Raw genomic sequence first — 27500 nt, forward strand, 5'->3', positions numbered from 1 at the left:
AGGGTTTCTTAGCGATACGATATTGTGTTATATTTCTATAAGGGTTTCTTAGAGATACGATATTGTGTTATATTTCTATAAGGGTTTCTTAGAGATACGATATTGTGTTATATTTCTATAAGGGTTTCTTAGAGATACGATATTGTGTTATATTTCTATAAGGGTTTCTTAGAGATAAGATATTGTGTTATATTTCTCTAAGGGTTTCTTAGTGATACGATATTGTGTTATATTTCTATAAGGGTTTCTTAGGGATAAGATATTGTGTTATATTTCTATAAGGGTTTCTTAGGGATAAGATATTGTGTTATATTTCTATAAGGGTTTCTTAGGGATACGATATTGTGTTATATTTCTATAAGGGTTTCTTAGAGATAAGATATTGTGTTATACTTCTCTAAGGGTTTCTTAGTGATACGATATTGTGTTATATTTCTATAAGGGTTTCTTAGGGATAAGATATTGTGTTATATTTCTATAAGGGTTTCTTAGGGATAAGATATTGTGTTATATTTCTATAAGGGTTTCTTAGGGATACGATATTGTGTTATATTTCTATAAGGGTTTCTTAGGGATACGATATTGTGTTATATTCTGGTATTACTGTAGATATACTGCTACTGGTATTACTGTAGATATACTGCTACTGGTATTACTGTAGATATACTGCTACTGGTATTACTGTAGATATACTGCTACTGGTAATTACTGCTGCTATAAAGAAATAATATAATAAAGAAAGAAAGAAAGAAAGAAAGAAAGAAAGAAAGAAAGAAAGAAAGAAAGGAAAGAAAGAAAGAAAGAAAGAAAGAAAGAAAGAAAGAAGAAAGAAAGAAAGAAAGAAAGAAAGAAAGAAAGAAAGAAAGAAAGAAAGAAAGAAAGAAAGACCAGACCTACTTCTCTCCTCCTCTCCCCCTCTCCTCCTCTCCCCCTCTCCCCCTCTCCTCATCTCCCCCTCTCCCCCACTCCTCCTCTCCTCCTCTCCACATCTCCCCATCCTCCTCTCCTCCTCTCCCCCTCTCCACATCTCCTCCTCTCCCCCTCTCCCCCTCTCCCCTCTCCTCCTCTCCCCCTTTCCCCCTCTCCTCATCTCCTCATCTCCCCTCTCCTCCTCTCCTCCTCTCCTCCTCTCCCCATCTCCTCCTCTTCTCTCCCCCCTCTCCTCCTCGCCTCCTCTCCCCCTCTCCTCCTCTCCCCCCTCTACCCCTCTCCTCCTCTCCCCCCCTCTCCCCCTCTCCTCATCTCCCCCTCTCACCCTCCTCCTCCTCTCCTCCTCTCCCCCTCTCCTCCTCTCTCCTCCCTCCTCTCCCCTCTCCCCTCCTCTCCCCCTCTCCTCCTCTCCCCCTCTACCCCTCTCCTCCTCTCCCCTCTCTCCTCCTCTCCCCTCCTCTCCCCCTCTCCCCCTCTCCTCCTCTCCTCCTCTCATCCTCTCCTCCACACTCGAATGACTCAGTTACAATGGACATAATTGGTACACAAGGTGGCACTGAGGTTTATGGTGTGGAGATGAAATGGTTTTAAATGAAGACAACATAGATGAAGAGGGTGTTTTACTGGCTGAGTTACTCAACGTAATGTAATGTGTCTTTTTCAATAGCCCGCATTTAGACACACACACACAGACACACGCACGCACACATGCACACGCACGCATGCACGCACGCACGCACGCACGCACGCACGCACGCACGCACGCACGCACGCACGCACACACACACACACACACACACACACACACCACACACACACACACACACACACACACACACACACACACACACACACACAGTAGCCTACAGGTGATTTTCCTTAGGCAGGATGTAGCAGAACTGGAGCAGTTCAGACAGAAATGCCTTGCTCAGGTGCAACACTGTACATGTAATAACAGCCAATTGGCAGCTCACAACTAGGACACACCCTACTGTCAGTACCGGGGATAGAACTAGCAACCTTTCTATTTGTATTTGTCCACTGTACCAGCAGCCATTCTGAAGCCTGTGGCTTCTTAAAGGACCAGACCAGTCTTTCTGACATGTGGGTTCCAAGTCATTGGTCTCATTCACCAACGGACTTAAGACAAAAGATCAGACAGAATGTGCTCTTAGTGCCACTTAAGACATTTTCGGGACGATTTTGGGATTCACCAAGCGTCATTAGATTAATCTCTCGAGACTGTATGACATTAAATAGCGTTTTTTTTCTTTCAAATATATCCAACCATGTCACAACAGCAGCCATAGTGTATATTTTCAGCAATCCATTTGTTTACCAAAGGTTAAAGTGTTATTAGTGAGATTTTAGTTTATGGAATGTCTTAATAATAACTCTAGTTTTATTTTTTTTATTTATTTATTTTTTTTTTTTTTTTTTTAACGGATCTTTTCCTCCGTTTTTCGCCCATCCCAATGTTAGTCGTTATGCCAATTTCCAATCCCCTTCCTGGTCGCTGCGCAGCTACCCCATACAGTCGGTCTGGGAGAGTGGATGCTATCACATGCTTCCTCCGACACATGTGTAGCCAATCAACCGCTTCTTTTCACCTGGCAGCACGGACTCTCACTGAGAGGGTGTAACGTGTGGAAGGATCACACTACCCCCCTTAGATCTTTTCCTCGCTGAGCAGGCGCCCCGACCGAACTGTAGGAGTCGCTGTTTACAATGACCAGGATCCACCGGGACCGTTTGGCTCATTATAACGCTAGTTAGCTGCGTTAGCTAACGGGACCGTTTGGCTCCTTATAACGTCACTACGAGAGCTAGCGGGACCGTTTGGCTGCATATAACTATAGTTAGCTGCGTTAACTAGCGGGACCGTTTGGCTGTAAATAACGATAGTTAGCTGCGTTAGCTAGCGGGACAGTTTGGCTGTATATAACGACAGTTAGCTGCGTTAGCTGCCGACCTGCCTGGCTGCATATAACGCCAGTTAGCTGCGTAGCTACACAACGTTAGATAACGACAACTAGCCAGCCAGCTAAATCCAAAATAACATCTTGTACAAAAAGCTAATAACAACAGTCTCAGTCAGTTAAGTTTGTGTATTACCTGGTGTGTTGCCATGGAAAATAACCAAAACAGGATGTGCAGTGTTGCCATGGAAACTAACCAAAACAGGATGTGCAGCAAAGAAGTTGAGTACCCTCCTAGTTGCAGAAGTAATAAAAACAAGAAAAAACACAAGGAGGAGACACTTTTGGCCCACCCAGAAGAGCTGTATGCTGACTACACTGTCTATAAGGACAAGATGGTGATGAATGACCTCATCTTCCACACAGAACATGTTAACTCCTGGAAACAGGTGATCTGTAACCACTATGACCATGTTGTGAAAGAAGGCAATTAAAGTGTTATTAGTGAGATTTTAGTTTATGGAATGTCTTAATAATAACTCTAGTTTTATTTTTTTTATTTATTTTTTGGATCTTTTCCTCCGTTTTTCGCCCATCCCAATGTTAGTCGTTATGCCAATTCCCAATCCCCTTCCTGGTCGCTGCGCAGCTACCCCATACAGTCGGTCTGGGAGAGTGGATGCTATCACATGCTTCCTCCGACACATGTGTAGCCAATCAACCGCTTCTTTTCACCTGGCAGCACGGACTCTCACTGAGAGGGTGTAACGTGTGGAAGGATCACACTACCCCCCTTAGATCTTTTCCTCGCTGAGCAGGCGCCCCGACCGAACTGTAGGAGTCGCTGTTTACAATGACCAGGATCCACCCACCAGCTTTCCCACCCCTAACACTGCCAATTGTGTTAGTATGAACGACCAGCCAAGCTGGTAGCAACGCCGATAGCTGGGCTCGAACCCAGCGTCTCCTGCGTCAGTGCACCCCAGAGTATTCCGATAACCCTATATATAAACCATGCTGCATTCATTCGGAAAGAAAGACCTATTCCAAATGCTATATTTATAGGGTTTGACAATAATTACACTACTGTCGCTATTTTACAATGAACTATAATGAATGCACGGAAGCTTATTCCCGCATTGCAATATTCATATTCTACCACCGGGCGCCAGGTACGCACGGTCGGAGCTGTGCGTAAATATATGCACAAAGTCAAGCACACGTTCAAATTGTCCCACACTTTGCTTAGAAATGATCGTATGCACGGGTTACGCACATATCTGTGCGTACGCACCATTGATAAATGAGGGCCCTGGTATTCTATATTCAATTTTTAGGCGGATTTTCAGAAAATAGGCCGGCGGACCGCTCGGACCAGACCAGTGTTTCTGATATGTGGGTTCCAAGTCATGGAATATTAATTAACCTCTTCAGCCCGAGCGGTCTGGTGGTGGACCGCAGATGACATCACGTATTGTGAAGTGGAGCAATCTTCCATTTACTTATGTATGTATTTTTAGACGGATTTTCAGAAAATAGGGCTAGATACCCCACGTGGGGATGAGCGAATCAGGGATCTAGGTGAAAAGTCACGAGCGAAAAAAACAGGACGGGGAGAAAAAACTGTGGAATGCATTGGAGTCAATGAGAGCTTTGTGTTTTTTTTCTCATTTTACCAACATCGCTCCTAATCCTCCTAAACTCATTTCTGAACGGATTTTTATGAAATTTGGACATGTACTATATAAGCTCATACCAATCTTTTTGGATATACTACTTCTGGATATTGCAACTACTACAGAAAAACGTGAGTAACACGTTTTTCTACAACTCAAGTTCAGACCTATGCTATTTCTTTAGCACTAAAAGTTAAAGGTTAATTTTCTATATTGTATCAGAAACATCAGAATGTTATCTTTCAAAAGAGACCAGGCTCATGCATGTGCTATAAGTATAAAGTATAGTATTTTGGTTTGCAAAAAAAGTATGGAGTCCTCATGTTCAAGTAAAAAGAGAGTGATTAGAGAGAGTAGAGAGTGAAAGAGAGGGAGGTAGAGAGTGAGAGAGATAGATAGAGAGGTAGAGAGTGAGAGAGACGTAGAGAGTGAGATAGATAAAGAGGTAGAGAGATAGGTGTAGAGTTATAGAGAGAGGTAGAGAAAGAGGTAGAGAGATAGGTAGAGTGAGAGAGAGGTGTAGAGTTATAGAGAGAGGTAGAGAGATAGGTAGAGAGTGAGAGAGGTGTAGAGTTATAGAGAGAGGTAGAGAAAGAGGTAGAGAGAGAGGTAGAGAGTGAGAGAGAGGTATAGAGTGAGATAGAGAAAGAGGTAGAGAGAGAGAGGTGTAGAGTTATAGAGAGAGGTAGAGAAAGAGGTAGAGAGAGATGTAGAGAGTGAGAGAGAGGTAGAGAGTGAGATAGAGAAAGAGGTAGAGAGAGAGAGGTGTAGAGTTATAGAGAGAGGTAGAGAAAGAGGTAGAGAGAGAGGTAGAGAGTGAGAGAGAGAGGTAGATAGTGAGAGAGAAGTAGATATATTGATAGAGAGTGAGAGAGAAAGAGAGAGAGAGAGAGAGAGAGAGAGAGAGAGAGAGAGAGAGAGAGAGAGAGAGAGAGAGAGATAGAGAGAGAGAGAGAGAGAGAGAGAGAGAGAGAGCGAAATAGTGAGATAGAGGTGTAGAGTGAGAGAGATATATATAGTGAGAGATGGGTAGAGAGTGAGATAGAGGTAGATAGAGATATAATAGTGAGAGAGAGAGGTGTAGAGTGTGATAAAGAGAAAGAGGTAGATAGAGAGGTAGCGAGTGAGAGAGAGAAAGAGGTAGATATAGAGGTAGATAGTGAGAGAAAGAAAGAGGTAGATAGAGAGGTAGAGAGTGAGAGAAAGAAAGAGGTAGATATAGAGGTAGAGAGTGAGAGAGAGAGAGGTAGAGAGAGAGGTGTAGAGTGAGAGAGAAAGAGGTAGATAGAGAGGTAGAGAGTGTGATAGAGAGGTAGAGAGAGAGGTGTAGAGTGAGAGAGAGAAAGAGGTAGATAGAGAGGTAGAGAGTGAGAGAGAGGTGTAGAGTGAGAGAGAGAGGTAGAGAGTGAGAGAGAGGTGTAGAGTGAGAGAGAGGGGTATAGAGTGAGAGTGATAGGTCTATAAAGAGAGAGGTCTAGAGACAGAGGTAGAGAGAGAGGTAGAGAAAGAGGTCGAGAGCGAGGGGTAAAGATAGAGGTAGCGAGAGAGGGGTAGAGAGAGGTAGAGAGTGATGTTGATGACAGTACTATAGGAGAGAGAGAGAGAGAGAGGTTCAGCTAAGTTCAGCTAAGATGAACCCCTAAAGAATATTCAACTGTTAATGGAATAACTAAACAGAAGGAAGAGATAACTTCACAAAGGCAACATGAATATATATAGATCCAATAGGACAAAGACCAACATTTAAATCCAAAGAGAAGAGCAAGTAGCAAGGAGACAAGGAGACAACGGCATACAGCAGCTAAGGAGGCTAACAGAGTAGTCAGGTATACTGACACCGTTAGCTACGAGAGCTAGCGGGTCCGTTGGGTTCAATAAAACGTTGCTACAAGAGCTAACGGGACCGTGTGGTTCAATAAAACGTTGCTACAAGAGCTAACGGAACCGTTTGGCTCATTATAACGTTACTGGTTCAATATAACATTGCTACAAGAGCTAACGGGACCGTTTGGCTCATTATAACGCTAGTTAGCTGCGTTAGCTAACGGGACCGTTTGGCTCCTTATAACGTCACTACGAGAGCTAGCGGGACCGTTTGGCTGCATATAACTATAGTTAGCTGCGTTAACTAGCGGGACCGTTTGGCTGTAAATAACGATAGTTAGCTGCGTTAGCTAGCGGGACAGTTTGGCTGTATATAACGACAGTTAGCTGCGTTAGCTGCCGACCTGCCTGGCTGCATATAACGCCAGTTAGCTGCGTAGCTACACAACGTTAGATAACGACAACTAGCCAGCCAGCTAAATCCAAAATAACATCTTGTACAAAAAGCTAATAACAACAGTCTCAGTCAGTTAAGTTTGTGTATTACCTGGTGTGTTGCCATGGAAAATAACCAAAACAGGATGTGCAGTGTTGCCATGGAAACTAACCAAAACAGGATGTGCAGCAAAGAAGTTGAGTACCCTCCTAGTTGCAGAAGTAATAAAAACAAGAAAAAACACAAGGAGGAGACACTTTTGGCCCACCCAGAAGAGCTGTATGCTGACTACACTGTCTATAAGGACAAGATGGTGATGAATGACCTCATCTTCCACACAGAACATGTTAACTCCTGGAAACAGGTGATCTGTAACCACTATGACCATGTTGTGAAAGAAGGCATCGGTCGAGGAGGACGCCACACGATATGCCATGATGAGACCCTGGACACTGATAACCCAGTTCTAACAATCTCTTACTATGTTAAAGGGACTGTATTAGTACAGGGAAATGAAGCAAACCTCAACATATTTCAAGAGCTTTTCCCAAAAATAAAAACGGAAGTGGAGAGAGTTGTGCCCAACACCAACAAGGCTGCGGACACACAGACAGAAGAGGACAAGGTGAACACAGACACAGAAATATCAGAGTCAAAACCAGCAACTAGCCCTTCTGACTGTGCCACTCCAACCCCCTCCAACCACACAGTGAACCCAGTGATGCCACTGCCAGCACAAAGAGCACCAGTCAGCCCATCCATTCACACTCCTTCAACACCCTCCAAACTGGTCCAGCAACTGAGAGAAAGCGTATCTCTCCTGGAGCTGGAGTTTACTGAATTTAAAGAGAGGACTCTGGCCAGGCTGACTGAGCCCTGCACCATTCAGCAGCTGGGAGAAGAGCTCCGTCATCTGAAGAGGAACGGGGAGGAGACCGCTTCAGAGCTGAGGGAGACCCAGAGGACGGTCATGGAGCTCACAGAAACCATGCGGGAGCTAGAGCAGGACAACAACACCCTACAGGCCCGGATGAAAGCCATGAAGGAAGAAACAAACAGCCGGGAGGAGTCTCTACGCAGTGAGATAGAGGAAGTAAAGCTACAACGACAAGAAGAAAGAATACATACATTCCCCCCCGATCAAAAGCAGTCCTCTGCTCCAACACTCACCACCCCACCCCCCCCTACTGCCAAACCAGAATATACCCCCCCCCCCTGACCCCACTTACCCCTCCCAGCCTGACACCCAATGACATACCTTTGGACTCAGACCCCCTTCCAGCAGCCCAACCTCCACCCGAGCCACGGCCCCAGTCCACCAGACCAGCCCAGCCCGAAGCCCAGGTAGTCCTCCTCATGGACTCCAATGGCAAATACCTGGACACAGCACGCCTCTTCCCAGGCCTCAAGGTGACAGCCAAGCGCTGTCGGAACACAGGCCACGCCATGGAGCTGCTCAGACAGGACACTCTAGGGAGCCCCCAGTACATGGTGGTGCACACGGGTACAAATGACCTCCACTATCTACAGCGTGGAACTGCTGAAGCAATGACCAGGGTGGCTGAGAAGGCCTCCAGGGAGTTCCCACACACCAGAGTAATCATCTCCACCCTCCTCCCCAGGATGGACACCCCTCCATACATCATTCACGAAATCAACATGGAGACCTCAAGAAACTGTGCTGCCCTCAAAAATGTCCACCTGGCCCACCACACAAACATCGGCAGATGGGACTTTAATAATGATGGGCTACACCTAAACAACGCGGGAGTGAGGACATTTGCAAAAACATTAAAGGATGCTGCCCTCGGACGCAACCCCAACAGACCCAGTCACACACCGGCCTCTCCGAGAAAGCACAGGCCCATGAGATACCCACGAGGAGTCACCCCACAAACCTATGCCCCACCTATACCCCACATTTCCACCACACCCAGTGAGAGGAGACATCCCCTCAACCGCCCCCAGCCCACACCCCACCCTTCCAACCCACCCAGTGAGAGGAGACGTCCCCCCAGCCGACCCCCTCACCGTCCGCCGCAGGAGATGACCTATGCATCCGCCCTGACCAGGCCCCCCCCCCCCCACCCACATCAGAGCTGAATGAGATCAAACAAATGTTATACACGCTATGCAGTAAACTTCTCACTACAAGCTAGCAATCGACCAAAAGAAAAGCAGGCCAACCGCCTGCTGTCGCCTTTGTTGTTGTTGAATTTATTCTGTGATGTTCGTCCATTGACTGAATACCTTTATACCCTATAACCTTTATAGCTTTGAACACCTTTATATATATTTTTCATTGACTGAATACCCTTATACCTTAGTTATAACCTTTTATACCTTTATAAAATGTTTGTACAAAATGCAATCATTCGCCATTAGTTGCTGGAACATACAGGGTCTTTGCTCTTCAACATACGGCCTTAAGAGTAGAGACTCAGATTTTTTACAGGCTATAACAAACAATGACCTCTTAATCCTAACTGAGACATGGTGCAGAGAAGATGTAGACACACACTGCCCTCCTCACTATAGAGAAGTCATTTTGCCATCGAATAAAACGAAACATATTAGTCAGGGCAGAGACTCAGGGGGATTGATAATTTGGTACAAATCACAACTCCACCAGTCAATACAGATTCTAAAAACCGGGAACAATCATATTTGGTTAAAACTAAATAAAGAAGTAATCCCCTCTCAGAGAGACCTATTTATCTGTGGAATTTACGTACCACCCACTGGGTCTCCATATTACTCAGACGACATCTTCTCCAACCTTGAATCAGAAATAAGTCTTTACCAAAGTCAAGGTCATGTCCTTGTTTGCGGTGACTTCAACGCCCGAACGGGAACCCACCCTGATTTCACCAGTACACATGGAGACAATTTCATATCTGACCACACCATATGCAACCATGTAAACCAGTCCCCTAGAAATAACCATGACACTTCCATAAACAAAAATGGAAAGGATTTATTACAACTGTGTAGAGGACTGAGTCTCTACCTTGTCAATGGGCGTGTGAGAGGGGACTCACAAGGAAGGTACACTTACTGCTCACCCCTTGGCAGCAGCACAGTAGATTACATGATAACAGATCTGGATCCAGTATCCTTCAGTTCATTCACAGTCAAACCCCTGACCCCACTCTCCGACCACAGTCAGATCACGGCATACATGAAAAGAACTGAGTCTCTCAAAAATCCCCCTACACAGCCCAGTAAACTATACAACATCCCCAAATACTACAGATGGTCCCAGAACAGCATGCAGGACTACCAGAGAGCCATCGCCAGTGATGAGACACAATCACTGTTAGATACGTTCCTAGCCATGCCATACTCTAACAGTGTTGAAGGAGTAAACCTAGCTGTAGAACACATCAATTATATATTTGAAAGAACTGCAACAAAGTCCAAATTAAAACTATCAGGTAACAAACAGAGAAAAACTAAAAAGGACCAATGGTTTGACAAAGAATGTAAAGCTCTTAGAACACAGCTAAGAAAAATATCAAACCAGAAACACATAAACCCACAAAATGACACCCTACGCCTCCAATACTGTGAATCATTGAAACACTACAAAAAGACCATCAGAATTAAAAGGAACAATCACGTAAATAAACAATTGTGCAAAATAGAGGACTCTCTAAGCTCTAACTCCTTCTGGGACCACTGGAACTCATTGAATAAAGATAAGCCGGAAGAAAAGGCTATCCAAGATGGGGATGTTTGGACAAACCACTTCACATCACTCTTTACAACTGTACCCCTAAATACAAAAACGGAAACCAGCCAGATATGTGAAAAATTACAAAAATGGGAAAATATCATAAAGGATAATCAAAACCCTTTAGACTTCCCAATCACAGAACAAGAGCTGAAATCAAAACTCCAGTGCCTTAAAGCTAGAAAGGCCTGTGGTACAGATGGCATATTAAATGAAATGATTAAACACAGCTCTGAAAAATTCCAAATGGCTATTTTAAAATTATTCAATTTGACACTAAATCTAGGCTATTTTCCTGATATCTGGAATGAAGGACTCATAACCCCAATTTTCAAGAGTGGAGATAAACATGACCCAAAAAACTATAGGGGTATCTGTGTGACGAGTAATTTGGGCAAACTTCTATGTAGTATCATCAACACCAGACTCATAGAATTCCTTACAGAACACAGCGTTCTAAGTAAAAGCCAAATCGGATTCTTACCAAATTATCGTACCTCTGACCATATATACACTCTTAAAACCCTAATTGACATTCACGTAAAACAGAACAAAAACAAAATATATTCCTGCTTTGTCGATTTTGAAAAAGCCTTTGACTCAATTTGGCACAAAGGTCTTTTCTTCAAAATTCTAGAAAGTGGTGTTGGAGGAAATACATATGACTTGATCAAATCCATGTACACAAAAAACAGATGTGCTGTTAGAATTGGAAATAAAAGAACAAATTTCTTCACCCAGGGTCGCGGAGTCCGCCAGGGGTGCAATTTAAGTCCAACATTGTTCAATATATATATAAATGAATTAGCAAAGTTATTAGAACTTTCTACTGCACCCGGTCTGACTCTGCACGATACCAATGTAAAATTACTGATGTACGCAGATGATCTGGTTCTGCTGTCAGCCACTAAAGAGGGTCTACAACAGAACCTAGACATCCTCCACCAGTTCTGTCAGACATGGTCTCTGAACGTAAACATGAAGAAGACTAAAGTCATGATCTTTCAAAGGAGACACGAGTCTCAGAGTTCACATAATACATTTAAATTAGGCACACACATATTAGAAAACACAAAAAGCTACCCATATTTGGGATTGAAAATAAATCATAATGGAAACTTCAATATGGCTGTGAATGAATTGAAGGAGAAGGGAAGAAGGGCTTTTTATGCCATCAAAAGGAAAATTCCAATTGACATCCCAATTAGGACCTGGCTCAAAATTCTAAATTCCGTAATAAATCCAATAATATTATATGGCAGTGAAGTGTGGGGTCCATTAACTAACCAAGATTTCCCAAAATGGGAAAAACACCCATTAGAAGTACTGCATGCAGAATTGTGCAAAAACCTACTTAAGGTCCACAGACACACTGCCAATAATGCATGCAGGGCAGAACTCGGCCAATACCCCCTAATCATTCAAATTCAAAAGCGAGCCATAAAATTTTACACACACCTCCAATCAAGTGACCCCCACTCCTACCACTACAAAGCCCTTCAGAGCCAAGAGATGAACCCAGATAAGAGTCCCCTCTGCCAGCTAGTCAGAAATCTCTGCCCACAAATGCCTCAGGACAGATACCAAAAAATCTGGCCCAACCAAATAACCTCAAAACAAAAAGAAAACTATATAGAATATTGGAACAAATCAACCAAATCTCAAAGTAAATTAGAATTCTATTTGACCCTAAACAGAGAGTACACGGTGGCAGAATACCTGACTACTGTGAATGATATAAAATTAAGAAAGACATTGACACGGTACAGACTGAGTGGACATAGTCTAGCCATAGAAACAGGCCGTCACAGGCAGAACTGGCTGCCCAGAGAGGCCAGGCTGTGTTCACTTTGTCATCAGGGGGATGTTGAGACAGAACCTCACTTCCTACTATACTGTGAAAAATACAAGGATTTAAGAGAAGTTTTCTTTTATAAAATAAATAAAATTGATCCACAGTTTATCCATCTCCCTGATAATCAAAAGCTGTTATATATATGTGGGGAGAAAAGTCAGTGTACAGTATTAGCTGCAAAATATGTAGATGGTTGTCATACAATAAGAGAACAAGCCCTGTAAATACATGTATCTGGGTGGCTACATCTGTAAAATGACTACCCGATGGAATGTTTATTTTGTAATTTAATATGTTTCTGTTGATTGTTTTACTTATTGCTAATATTATGGTATGTTTTATTGCTTAATAATATATATGTTATTGTTTGTATGTTGGACTTGCTTTGGCAATAAGTATGTTGATATTTCATGCCAATAAAGCCTATTTGAATTGAATTGAATTGAGTGAGAGAGAGGTAAAGAGTGAGATGTAGCGATAGAGGGAGAGAGTGAGGTCTAGAGAGAGGGGTAAAGAGAGAAGCTGAGAGTGAGAGAGAGAGAGGTAGAGTGAGATAGATGTAAAGAGAGAGAGAGAGGTAGGGGTACGTAGAGAGAGAGGTAGAGATAGAGGTGGAGAGAGGGGTAGAGACAGGGATGCGTTCTTCATGGGACGGGGTTGCACTGCGTGCACCCAAAGATTTGAGCAGAAGCGCATGCACGCACATGCACGGATGTGCACGGCACGCTGTGCATGCACATGCACGGATGTGCACGGCACGCGCATGCTCACAGGAATGCGCTGCACTCGCCAACTCGCTATAAGTACCCACCTGGCCTACTTTGCATATCAATAGCGCCGGTCGTCAGGTGTGTTAAATACGTTCTCAGATACATTCACACCTACCTTGTGAATGAAATGTGTTACATTCCATTCGTAGAGGCAATTAGGCACTGTCTTTAGTCTGTGCTTAAGCGAGGGAACATTTATGCGCATGCGCGGGACCGCGCGCACACACCGGGAGAGCGCGGGCACGTGGCGTCATTAGCGTGCGCGCAATCAGAGTTGATATGAGGAACGCACCTCTGGGTAGAGAGTGAGAGAGATGTAGAGAGAGAGAGAGAGAAATAGAGAGAAAGAGAGAGCGAGATAGGTACAGATAGATGTAGAGAGAGGTAGGAGTAAAGAGAGAGGTAGAGAGGTAGAGAGAGAGGTAGAGAGAGAGGTAGAGAGAGAGGTAGAGAGATACAAGGGAAGAAAAGAACTAGCACCTGTTTCAGTCATGCTAACAGAGCTGCTGGTCCCTCAACCCTTCTGCTGCTGATCTGAGGTCAGGGCTTATGGTCACCTCTGCTTTCAGTTGAATCTCTCTCTCTCTCTCTCTCTCTCTCTCTCTCTCTCTCTCTCTCTCTCTCTCTCTCTCTCTCTCTCTCTCTCTCTCTCTCTCTCTCTCTCTCTCTCTCTCTCTCTCTCTCTCTCTCTCTCTCTCTCTCTCTCTCTCTCTCTCTCTATCTCTCTCCTCTCTTCGGTTTTCCTGTGGAACAGAGGCTCTCCAGGTTAAATGTTTATTGAACTCCGAAACAATTTTCTCTCCTGGGATCAATCGTTCTGTCGTCGCGTGCCGCTTCGCCGGCAAATGGATTTGAGTAGAAATAGGAAAGGAGGCTTTATAATTGGCTGTGGCCGTGACGCAGTTCATTACGCTGCAAGTCGTCAGTCAGCACTGACTGTGTGCGTGCGTGTGTGTGTGTGTGTGCGTGTGTGTGTGTGTGTGTGTCTGTGTGTGTGTGTGTGGGCACGTTGCTGCCAACTCTCTTAGATTAGATTTGACCTCTGACCCCGAAATTGGAATGACATGAACGGAGAGAAATTGAACAAAAGAGGAAAGAGAGAGACTGAGTCAGGGACAGTACCAGTGAGTGTAGGTGAGAGAGAGGGGGGTAGAGAGAAAGAGAGAGGTATAGAGAGAGGTATAGAGAGAGAGGGGGGGGGTAGAGAGAGAGGGGGGTAGAGAGAAAGAGAGAGGTATAGAGAGAGGTATAGAGAGAGAGGGGGGGGGGGTAGAGAGATAGGTGTAGAGAGGTAGAGAGAGGGGTAGAGAGATAGGTGTAGAGAGGGAGGTAAAGAGAGAGAGGTAAAGATAGAGAGGTAAAGAGAGAGAGAGGTAAAGAGAGAGAGGTGTAGAGACTGAGAGGTAAAGAGAGAGAGGTAAAGAGAGAGAGGTAAAGAGAGAGAGGTAAAGAGAGAGAGAGGTAACGAGAGAGAGAGGTAAATAGAGAGAGAGGTAAAGAGAGAGAGGTGTAGAGAAAGAGGTAAAGAGAGAGAGGTAAAGAGAGAGAGGTAAAGAGAGAGAGAGGTAAATAGAGAGAGAGGTAAAGAGAGAGAGGTAAAGAGAGAGAGGTATAGAGAGAGGTAAAGAGAGAGAGGTAAAGAAAGAGAGGTAAAGAGAGAGAGGTGTAGAGAGAGAGATAAAGCGAGAGAGGTAAAGAGAGAGAGGTAAAGAGAGAGAGGTGTAGAGAGAGGTGTAGAGAGAGGTAAAGAGAGAGAGGTAAAGTGAGAGAGGTGTAGAGAGAGGTGTAGAGAGAGGTAAAGAGAGAGAGGTAAAGAGAGAGAGGTAAAGAGAGATATAGATGTAGATAGAGAGGTAACGAGAGAGAGGTGTAGAGAGAGGTGTAGAGAGAGAGAGAGAGATTTAGAGAGAGAGGTGTAGAGAGAGAGGTAAAGAGAGAGAGGTAAAGAAAGAGAGGTGTAGAGAGAGAGAGGTTTAGAGAGAGAGGTAAAGATAGAGAGGTGTAGAGAGAGAGGTAAAGATAGAGAGGTGTAGAGAGAGAGGTTTAGAGAGAGAGGTAAAGATAGAGAGGTGTAGAGATAGAGAGGTTTAGAGAGAGCGGTGTAGAGAGAGAGGTAAAGATAGAGAGGTGTAGAGAGAGAGAGGTTTAGAGAGAGAGGTATAGAGAGAGAGAGGTGTAGATAGGTGTAGATAGAGAGGTAAAAAGAGAGAGGTAAAGAGAGAGAGGTAAAGAGAGAGAGAGGTATAGAGAGATAGGTGTAGAGAGAGAGGTAAAGAGAGAGAGGTAAAGAGAGAGAGAGGTAAAGAGAGAGGTAAAGAGAGAGAGAGGTATAGAGAGAGAGAGGTGTAGATAGGTGTAGAGAGAGAGGTAAAAAGAGAGAGGTAAAGAGAGAGAGGTAAAGAGAGAGAGGTAAAGAGAGAGATAGGTATAGAGAGAGAGGTAAAAAGAGAGAGGTAAAGAGAGAGAGGTAAAGAGAGAGAGAGGTAAAGAGAGAGAGGTAAAAAGAGAGAGGTAAAGAGAGAGAGGTAAAGAGAGAGAGGTAAAGAGAGAGAGAGGTATAGAGAGAGAGGTAAAAAGAGAGAGGTAAAGAGAGAGAGGTAAAGAGAGAGAGGTAAAGAGAGAGAGAGGTATAGAGAGAGAGGTGTAGAGAGAGAGGTAAAGAGAGAGAGGTAAAGAGAGAGAGAGGTATAGAGAGAGAGGTGTAGAGAGAGAGGTAAAGAGATAGAGGTAAAGAGAGAGAGAGGTGTAGAGAGAGAGGTATAGAGAGAGGAGAGAGATATGGAGATATACCAAATGAGAATGTAGTAGAGAAGAAAGATACAAAGAGAGATAGAAGGAGTGATAGAGACAGACAAGAAGAGAGACGGACCGTGGTGGAGAAGAGAAAACAGATAGAAAGAGGCAGAGAGATTCCAGGACAGGTATGGAGAGATAGACGATGAAGAAAGAGGAAGGACAAACAGAGATATGGTAACAGCACTCCGGGAAGGCGGTGGTGAGATGTGATACACGCCAGTCTGTCTGAGATAAACACACTGATGCAAGGGTTTCCCCCCCGATAAGATAAACCCAATGCAAAAACATGCAGAACAGATTGCTACCGCTGTCGCGTCCCTGTCAGAGACGGACAGGAGCACTTGGATGGTTCCCCGGGCGCGGCCCAGACGCCACAGCCCATGTCTGCTCCCGGCTGCCCTTGGGGGGGGGAGGACGACGGGATGGGTCAAACGCAGAGAGGAACATTTCATCTGCAACCCAAAAAAACTAAAAAATTATTGCATGTGTGTGTCACTGCATGACGACATTGTCAATGTGTGCAATGAATAAAGACTTCTTCAAAGTCCAGTTTAATCTTTAATGGCGCCTCTCCACGCGCTCCAGTCGAGTCTAGCAGCGCCAGGTGCATGATGGGAAGGGTCACTGCCAGCCGGCAGGCGTCGGCGCAGCTCACAAGTCGGAAATAATTAATATATTTTTTTACTTTAAAAAAAATAATATTTGTATTGGGTTTTACAGTACACAAGTCAGGTTTTCATTGCCGTCAATTATTTTTTGTTCCTTTTCTCCACAAGTGTACACACCCACATATCCCCTCCCCCCTCCCCTTTTCTCTCTCTTAGCATCTTTAAATCCACTTTTACTGTTGTATAGAAATAATACATACATTCAATGGTACCTCCAGTAAGATAACTCATACATAGATCAAAATAAGTGAAAAAAAATATATAATAATAATATAATAATAATAAATGACATCTTTACAACACCTTCAATGGCGTGCCTCCGCTCTTCCCCGGGGTCAACTGACCACGGGAGAGAGCGGGGGGACTCATCCTATAGAAGCCCTCCTATATCTTCCCTTCTTAGATAGTCATTAAATGTATTCCATATAATATATAACAATAGCTTTGTTATATCCTCATAAACCTCTATTTTGTTCCTGAGGATATATGTTATTCTCTCCATTGACATGCATTGTGCCATGTTCTTAATCCAAGCACCGATTGTGAGTGCATCAAATTTCTTCCAATTGAAAGCTATTGTTCTTTTTGCCTGCAGTATAGCAAAGTCAATACATTTGTATTGTTTGGTTCTCAGGTTGAGATTTACTGGATATAGGTGTAGCAATATCATTTTGGAGTCTAATGGGATATTCACTGATTTTATTCACCACCTCCCCCCAGAACTTCTTGATTTTGTCACATTCCCAAATACAGTGTATAAATGTTCCCCGAGCCTCGGTACATTTAAAGCAACTGTCTGGTGTATTGCTGTTATATTTATTCAGTTTGACAGGAGTTATATAAGTCCGCATCAGCCATTTGTATTGAATATTTTTTAAGCTAGTGTTGGCTGTCTGTGTCTGAGCCTCCTCGCACGCTCTGTTCCAGTCCTCGTTTGAGATCTCCTCTCCCAAGTCCAGCCTCCATGCCTCCAGTCTAGGTATTGACGTCTCCTCTGAACCAGATACAAGCCAGTTATAGAACAGTGATATCAAGCCTTTGCTATTGCAGTTCTTGATGATAATTTTTTCTAAGGATGAACGTGTAGGAATTACCAGTGAATGGTTTTGCTGAGAGGAAATTAAACTTCTCAATTGCAAGTATTTAAAAAAGTGCTTCCTTGGGATGCTGTATTTTATTGATAGTTCCTCAAAATACATCAAGACCCCCTCTTTGTAAAGGTCAGATATTTTACTTATTCCTTCTTAAATCAAATCAAATCAAATCAAATTTATTTATAGGGCCCGACAACACACGTTAATGTCCCCATGGGCCGTACAGGTCTTCTTTAAACAAGTCAAGAAGACAACATAACAATAAGTCAAGAACAGAACAAGAACACCATAGGGTCCAAACATTTTTTAGATGAATGCAAATAAATGAAAGAATGCAAGCACTCCCAGACATACCCCACGCGAAGGTAAGGAAAAACTCACTAAAACCTAACAATAGGGAAAAAAAGCTCCACAGGCAATGTGGAGGAGAGAAACCTTAGAAGGGCTGTTCAAGGGGGGATCTCCCTTCTTAGATGTCGGTGATAGTAGTGTTGCAGACGGACAGTTGGTAAGCATGCACTCATGTGTGTGGTGAAACACAGATGAGTGCATGCAATAGCAACTGTACATTTTGAAAAATTAAAGATAGAGCTAATAGCGATAGCAACTGAACATGTCCATATGTTGTTTCAAAACATGTTCTTTTGTCCATAGTTTGAATCCAGCATCCAGTTTGCCTGCTTTAAATGAGACGTTTCCCCAAATAGGGCTGAATTGCGACATGGAGTTGGTTATTTTCATACATTTCTTTACCTCATACCATACATTAATCATGTTAAGCACTATGGGGTGTGTAGTATGTTTTCTTAAGTATTTTGGCTCAGCTGAATACATGTATAAATGTAGTGGTAGTTGCACTGAGTATGCTTCCGCTTCCATCCATGATGGAACCAGGTAATACCAGTGAGGGTTAGGACACGTCAACCCCCATGCATCAAATGGAAGGTACAACAGAGATAGGCGGACTCTTGGACACTTCTTACGCCATATACATTTTGAGATGAGAGATGCAATCTTTCCGAACATTCCTACAGGTGGTGCCAAAGGGATTTTTTTTAAATAGGTATAATAACTTTGGTAATATGGACATCTTTAATATGTTTATCCTCCCTATCACAGAGATGGGCAAGAACATCCATCTCTCTATGGATTTGAATACTGAGTCTATCATAGGTTCGTAATTTATTGATGCTGTATTTTCTATTTGTGGTATTATTTTGATGCCCAGATAGGTGAGCTTGAAAGGAAATGTTTGTTGGTCAGCGGATTGTCTCTCATTATCATTAAATAATTAACTTGAGTTCAATTTCATGCAAATCAATCCGTCCAAAGCAACGCACCTGCCTCACGGAATTTGTATCAAACTGACAAACTAGGAGGTGCATATGAAATATGAATTTGACATCCAGCGACTGTGTGGCCTATTTATTGCCTTATATGGTGCCAGATACATTATTTGAGTGGACTGTTTAGGTGGAAAACTGCATGATTCACACCTCACAATCAGCGTAGACAGCTTGGTTGAACAAAACTATTTTCCCAGGGTTTTAAGCTAGGCTAGTGGTCCTTATCCGCTTCCATTAATTTGTTCTGAGCCAGGCTGGCTTGCAACTGGATCGCGTTCTAGGAAAGGAGGAGAGGATATTGGTGTCTATCTTCGTGTCTGACTATGGAGAAGACGGTGAGAGAATTTCCCATAATGTTGTCTTCCTTTAGGTGAAGATCTTTGAGACTGTTACTTTAATGTCCACAAATCAAAAAAATTGTTCTCTCTCTCTCTCTCTCTCTCTCTCTCTCTCTCTCTCTCTCTCTCTCTCTCTCTCTCTCTCTCTCTCTATCTCTATCTCTATCTCTCTCTCTCTCTCTATATCTCTCTCTATCTCTATCTCTATATATCTCTATCTCTCTCTCTCCCCCTCTCTCTCTTTCTATCTCTCTCTATCTCTATCTCTATCTATCTCTCTCTCCCCCTCTCTCTCTTTCTATCTCTCTCTATCTCTATCTATCTATCTATCTCTCTCTCTCTACCCCCCTCTATATCTCTATCTCTCCATACAGGGGGTTAACAGCATGTTCCAGGTGTTTCTAACCGGGAACAACTCAGACCACTTCACCATCTCTCCCACGGCGGTACAGGGTCGAGCGGACATCAGGATGAGAGTGGCCGTTCCTCTAGACTACGAGAACATCAATACCTACAGCTTCTCTGTGAGTGGAGACCTTCTGTTCCTACAGCTTCTCTGAGAGTAGAGACCTTCTGTTCCTACAGCTTCTCTGAGAGTAAATACATTCTGTTCCTACAGCTTATCTGAGAGTAGAGACCTTCTGTTCCTACAGCTTCTCTGAGAGTAGAGACCTTCTGTTCCTACAGCTTCTCTGAGAGTAGAGACCTTCTGTTCCTACAGCTTCTATGAGTAGAGTCCTTCTGTTCCTACAGCTTCTCTGAGAGTAGAGACCTTCTGTTCCTACAGCTTCTCTGAGAGTAAAGACCTTCTGTTCCTACAGCTTCTATGAGTAGAGTCCTTCTGTTCCTACAGCTTCTCTGAGAGTAAATACCTTCTGTTCCTACAGTTTCTCTGAGAGTAGAGACCTTCTGTTCCTACAGCTTCTCTGAGAGTAAAGACCTTCTGTTCCTACAGCTTCTCTGATAGTAAATACATTCTGTTCCTACAGCTTATCTGAGAGTAGAGACCTTCTGTTCCTACAGCTTCTCTGAGAGTAGAGACCTTCTATTGGACTCTAACTGTGTTAATGGATGTGTGGTGTGGACATGTCTCTCTGTGTCTCTATGTCTCTGTGTCTCTGCTGTATTAATGAACAGACATCTCTCTCTGTCTCTCCTGTATTAATGAACAGACGTGTCTCTCTCTCTGTCTCTCCTGTATTAATGAACAGACGTGCCTCTCTCTCTGTCTCCGTCTCCAGCTATATGCCAACGAGTCCATGTCGGATCACGTGGGTTTCGCCCGTATCTTCATCGAGCTGATCAACGAGAACGACAACAGGCCCATCTTCAGCAAGCCTCTCTACAACATCAGCCTTCCCGAGAACACGCCGAGGGGGACATCTCTCCTGCGGATCCAGGTGAGAGCCCCCCCCCCGACCGACCCAGTGGCTCCCAAATGTTGTTGTGTCGGTAGAGGTCGAAATAGATCACATTGTGGTGGAAACCGGAGGGGTCGCCGTCGGTTGTGTGATAGTAAAGGGTTAACCTTCTGTGTATTGTCGCAGTGAAAGGGTTAACCGTTTGGTAGTGCGGCAGTGAAAGGGTTAAAGGAACACGCCAATATTTTTACCGTCTTCTCCAGAGAGAGAGACAATAAGATAGATACCAGTCTCCTCTCTGTGCGTTCAGTAGAAAGCTATCTGGCTGCACGTTAGCCTAGCTTAGCACAATGAATGGAAGCAGACAGTGCCGGTTAGTCTTCGGGAGAGGTGTTAGTTGGACAATGCCTAGGCTAACTGGCACTGTCCGCTTCCATTCATTGTGCTAAGCTAGGCTAACGTGCAGCCAGATAGCTTTCTACATTAATCCACAGAGAGGAGACTGGTATCTATCTTCTTGTGTCTCTCTGGAGAAGGCGGTAAGCTAATTTCCCCAAATGTAGGCGTGTTCCTTTATGAATGTGCTTGGTCAAATCATCTTGGTTGATACAAATTGATTTGCTAAACATGGTCAATCGAATACAAATGACTAGTTTAGGAGTTTGGTAGAGGACTTGGCGTTCTCTGGCCAGGAGAATTAACCCTAACCCTAAGGGCTTGTGTCCATAGGGGACGTTTTATGAGTTGTCAGCTCCTTTCTGTCATTCATTTCTATGCTGGAGAAGCGTCAGGCGGGCTCCTCTTCCCAGCGACTCGCCTCACGTTTTATGAGCTCTCAACAACAGCGTTTTTGGTCGGAGCGCTCTCAGCTCATAAAGTTGAAACTCGTTCAACTTTTGGGAAATGAGCGCGCTCATCAATGTAACTCATCGAGGAAGGGGCGGAGCCGCGGCTGGCGCGAGCTCTGGGGAGACCCAGAAAAAACGCTCTGAGCTTTTTTTTCTCCTTTTTTCAAAGCGGTCCGCCTTGAAATAAACGTCCCTGGTGGACACATAGCCTAACCCTGCATCTTCTGTGACGTCACCTATCACATCATTGGCTGTATGTGGCTTCGGGGTGATTGAGTGACTGCAGTAGCTGCCGTCAAGTAGTGGAATGAATGGTACTAATGTTATATGAGAAATAAACACTGTTTGACTGTGTTTGGGTTAACCGGCTGTTGTATGGCAGTGAAAGGGTTAACCTTCTGTGTATTGTCGCAGTGAAAGGGTTAACCGTTTGGTTTTGCGGCAGTGAAAGGGTTAAAGGATGCGACTATTGTATAACTAGTATAGCAATCCATGCTAATTCATTCATCTGGGGTTAGCAATCTAGCAGAAAAGCATAAAGGCCGTCGTCTCAAGATCTAGGAGTTTGTTTGCGCCTGTGAATCCTTGTGCTAGTTTAAGCATCGGGCAAAAATGGGGCTCGTTTTTCATAACGCGCCTGGCGATTGCATACCCAAAGTAATTTGTGATTTATTATACTTTATACTTAGTATTTTACTTTTTTATATATATATATTATATATATATATATATATATATATATTATATATATATATATATATATTATATATTAATATTATACTTTATACTTAGCGGCACGGTGGTGTAGTGGTTAACACTGTCGCCTCACAGCAAGAAGGTCCAGGGTGCGATTCCCGCTTGGGGACCAGGTTTCCATGATGCCAGGTACTCAGGTGGGGTATCTCCCAGGCCTTTCTGTGTGGAGTTTGCATGTTCTCCCCGTGCTCGCAAGGGTTTCCCCCCCGATAAGATAAACCCAATGGAAAAACATGCACAACAGATTGCTAACGCTGTGGCGTCCTTGACGAAGACGGACAGGAGCACTTGGATTGGTCCCCGGGGCGCGGCTCACGTTGACGCCCTATCTGCTCCCAGCTGCCCATGGGGGGAAGGACAACGGGATGGGAAAAGTGCAGAGACATTTCATCGGCGACTCAGTGCATGTGTGTATGTGTTCCTGTGAGTCGCCCAACTCGCGTGTGTGTGTGTTAAAACTGCTTGACAAATAAAGACTTCTAGTCTAACTTCTAGTCTAACTTCACATGAGTGCTAATGAAATCGATTTACAGAGGTGTGAACATACTCAAGTAAAAGTTTAGCTTACTCACATTTCTGTTTACTTGTTGTCAGATGCCTGTTTTTGAGTTCCAGCTGTAGATGTAGGAGCTGCAAAACATAACAGTTCCATAGCCTGAAGTCCTATCTAGTACAGGTCCAAAGTTGATAACAATCCCACGGAAAATTTGTGTTTTACAAATGTTTTGTGTAATGTGTGTACCAGCGTTAATTCGGCATGATTATCCGGGCTGTCTCTAAATTTTAGAGAAGGATTGTGACTAGAAGGTTGCCAGTTCAATGCCCAGACCGGCAGCAGTTGTGCGTGAAGTGAATGAATGACGCTCTCCCCTCCCTCAGTAACCTCTGTTAAAGTGCCTGTGAGCACTCAACTCCAAACTACCCCAGCTGCTCAGTGCCCTCTAGCCATCCCATCTAACCACAGCCTCTCGTGCTAACTGTGTTGGACAATAGGATTAGAGTGTATAAAGCTGCATGAAGCTGCTGTGTGTTAGAGGGCATCTACCAAAAGACATGCTGTTGGCTAGTCCTGTAATCTCAGAGGTTACCCAGAGGTTAACCAGAGGTTTTATTCCTTTTTTATTCTATTTTATTCTACTCTTATCTTAGGCAATTTGATTTGATTTGTTTTGTTATTCTTATTCGTGACCTGTTCTGTCTAAATGTTTGAATGTTTAAATATTGAGCGATTTGCAGTGTCAAATTTCCCTCTGGATAATAAAAGTATTTCTATTCTATTCTATTCTCTATGTCTCTCTCTGTATATCTGTCTCTCTGTATCTCTGTCTCTCTCTGTCTCTCTCTGTATCTCTGTCTCTCTCTGTCTCTATCTGTCTCTCTGTCTCTCTCTGTCTCTCTGTCTCTCTCTGTCTCTCTCTCTCTCTCTATGTCTCTCTCTGTCTCTCTCTGTCTCTCTGTCTCTCTGTCTCTCTCTCTCTCTCTCTGTCTCTCTATGTCGCTCTCTGTCTCTCTCTCTCTCTCTCTCTCTCTCTCTCTCTCTCTCTCTCTCTCTCTCTCTCTCTCTCTCTCTCTCTCTCTCTCTCTCTCTCTCTCTCTATCTCTCTCTCTCTAGATCAGAGGTCACTCTGGAACAGAGAGGTCATCTCATAACTCAGTGTTATTATTCATGACCATGCACAGCAACAGTCTGTAGATAGAAGAGCAGGATCCCACAGTGAGGATCAATAGTGTTTATAGACTGGAGGCTCATGAAATGGAGATTGCAGGGCAATATAATGCCTGATGTTGACCTGGTGTTGACCTGATGTTGACCTGATGTTGACCTGGTGTTGACCTGATGTTGACCTGGTGTTGACCTGGTGTTGACCTGGTGGAGCCTGATGTATATGAAGAGGAGATGATATGTGTCTGTTGATGAAGAGGATACCTGGGCCGACAGATAACACCACTGCTTCTTCACACGCTTCTATTAACCATAGATATAAAACATTAGATGCAACATTACGGCATAAATCATGAGATAATCATCCGCCATCTTACCTGGGTGTTGAACCTGTTGGCTGCAGTGTGTCTGCAGGGTGTGTGTGCAAACACACGCACTATTTTCTCACTGAAGAAGCCCAAATATTGTTTTCAATGAGGGTTATTAACAAGCCTTTACTTCATCGTGTGTGTGTGTGTGTGTGTGTTTGTGTTACACACACAAGCCGCTTTCACTATGTACAGACTACACACCTACACACATAAACACACACATAAACACTCACAAACAGACACACACAAGTCATTAAAACATGAACCGTATTGTGTCTGGCTATGGCCCATTAATGTCAGCAGTTATGTGTGTGTGTGTGTGTGTGTGTGTGTGCGTGCGCGCGTGTTTGTGTGTGTGTGTGTGTGTGTGTGTGTGTGTGTGTGTGTGTGTGTGTGTGTGTGTGTGTGTGTGTGTGTGTGTGTGTGTGTGTGTGTGTGTGTGTGTGTGTGTGTGTGTGTGTGTGTGTGTGAGTAGAAGGTGCTCATACCATTGACCTGCTGCCATAGTCATAAATGCTGCCACACAAATACTAAACAGATGTTGGCCCCACTCATCATGGCTGTGTTAATAAATACACCAGGGATGGCTTTATGACACAGACACACACACACACACACGCACACGCACGCACACACACACACACACACACACACACACACACACACACACACACACACACACACACACACACACACACACACACACACACACACACACACACACACACACACACACACACACACACACACACACACACACACACACACACACACACACACACACACACACACACATTTAGAATCTTTATTTATGTCCACATAAAGACAATGTTTAAAGGACACAAATATTATCAGTGCACTTGTACATTGTGGGTTATTCTGATGCATTCGTGCCCAAATTGACAATGGCAACCAAAGTTACACACACACATGGATGATGAACCTGACAATCTACACACAGCTCATGGATACAGATAGCAGCGTATTCTCCAAATTGCCCGGCTGCCAATAATTGCTGACACTGAGCAATATATTGCTAATTGTTTGGCTCTTCTCTTCGGAAGACCGGCCATCTGAAGGCCTCTAACACCCAACTTATGGACATGACCCAGGCTTCCAAATATGAAGACTAAACGTTTACAGTTGTAGCCCAGTTGTGATATGGTATGGTCTAACAGTTGATATAACATTTTGGTTGTAAAGGCTTCCTCTAGACTGTAGTCAAACGTGCAACCAACTTCTAGGATGAGAACATCTCTGTTATTCTCATTAACAATAACAACATCTGTGGTGTTTGCTGAAATATCAGAGAACAGTGAATTGTCCCTACACAGATTGAACATACATGGCTTCACACTGGTGTGCTTATACAGCTTATATGTTGCAGGTGACCCGAGTGTGGAACTGACACTGTCTGCAATCAGATCCACGATCCTATCATGCCTACAGATGTAGAGCCCTTTGTATGCATGACAGCCATTGAGTATGTGAGACATGGTTTCTGTTGTCTGTTCGTGACCATGGTGTATGCAGTGTGGGCTATGACTGCCAGGGATGCTCTCATCAATGCTCTCATCAAGACCACCCGCATTTCATTGTATGCCATGACAAATAAAACTCTTGACTTGACTTGACTTGAATAGCTAAATTTTTTTAAACTGCGTGCGAGACAGAGTGGTCAGCGGCAGGGAGACAGGCAGTTCCCTTGCAGTTTAAGCTCAGTCCAGTGTTGAAGTTGGCGTTGTTGTTGTGCCGACATGAGATGGCCACGGGCATTCGTAAGTGGTAGTTCCTGCCACGTTCCACAGATATCAATGGTGGCCTTCACGGAGATGGTAGGGTCAGAGATGATCTCCTCAGAAACATTAACAGCGTCTGAGTCCGGCCCCACCCACTCCAGGGCCACGTTGGACCAGCCGCATAGGTCATTCAGGTCTGGCCAGTCTGACCACACCCCGAATCCGGGGCCGCGGCTGTCCAGCTTTCCACTTGGTTTCTTCTTGTAACCCAGGAAGTTCGGATCCGACCCACACGCCAGGGGGACCTTGCGTCTCTGCAGGTCTAAGAACAGAGAGGCTCTGGCCTGCTCTCTGACGTGCTGGTCGTCACTGTTCAGCATGTTGAGAAGATGACTGAGTCTCGTGGCAATGTACGTCCATTCAAAGTTGGGAACACCCAGGCCGCCCCTCCGCATGGTATGGAATATGATGTCCCGTGTTGAGTGAGTGTTCAGTCCAGTCCATTGTCTCACCATCTGTACGGTTTTATTGTTCATCTCACAAAGACATTTGCGAGGAATATGTACATTTGAGAATAGGTGCTGAACTTTGACCAGGGTTATTTGTCTGACTGCTTCAAGCTTCATGATGAGTGGCAGGGGCGATGAATCAATTAAATCTAATCTGGTTGAGTAATCAGAGATAATTTCACTCACTTGTTGTTCCCATTCACCTGCCACATAAAATTTATGACCCAGATAGGTATATGTTTCATGACGTGCGTAGACTCTCAGTGGCTTGTTATCAACTGTAAATGTGGGAATTATATCTGATTTTGCCCGGTACCAGCGGTTTCCCCCGCTCCGCCTCTCATAGAATACAGCACATTTAGCAAATTTGACCTCTAATCCAGACCACTCTAGGAAGGAGTCGGTTCTGGAGAGCATGGTGTTTATGACATCCTCCTGTCTGGAGGCTATTATTACATCGTCTGCATACCCCTGGACGAGGTTAGGGGAAATTACATTAGGGGGAGCGCAACTACAAAGCCATTTTAACCATCAGTTGATAGCGAGTACAAAGTTGACTGCACTCCATGGACAGCCTGTCTTTATACCTACTTGGAGTGGGATTGGGTCTGTGAGCTGTTTGCCACAAATCACCTGTATGTATGAACCAGAGTAAACATCCCTAACAATGTCAATGAAAACCTGGGGTAGATGTATTTCCTCAAGGGCTGTCAGCATGACATTGTGTGCTAGGGTTCCAAAAGCATCACGGAAATCCAGAAACATTGAATACATTTTACTGGACTCGTGTTTGAAATCATCAATGCCTGTTTTGTATGGGGGTAGATTTCTATCAAAAATAAACAAACGCAAAAGTAGAATCCAC

At 44.1% G+C, this 27500-nt stretch overlaps 1 protein-coding gene across 1 annotated transcript in view; it reads left to right on the forward strand.

Annotated features, from left to right (window-relative positions):
- Positions 1–27500, forward strand: part of cdh23 (cadherin-related 23) — a gene marked incomplete at both ends in the record, with an annotated part of 775072 nt that overhangs the window by 382488 nt on the left and 365084 nt on the right. The window contains 2 exon segments of the mRNA XM_084321844.1: positions 19763–19912; positions 20630–20788. Coding sequence (XP_084177970.1) covers positions 19763–19912; positions 20630–20788 — 309 coding nt within the window.

The sequence above is a fragment of the Notolepis coatsorum genome (assembly GCF_963971535.1).
Source record: "Notolepis coatsorum genome assembly, chromosome: 9".
Lineage (NCBI taxonomy): Eukaryota > Metazoa > Chordata > Actinopteri > Aulopiformes > Paralepididae > Notolepis > Notolepis coatsorum.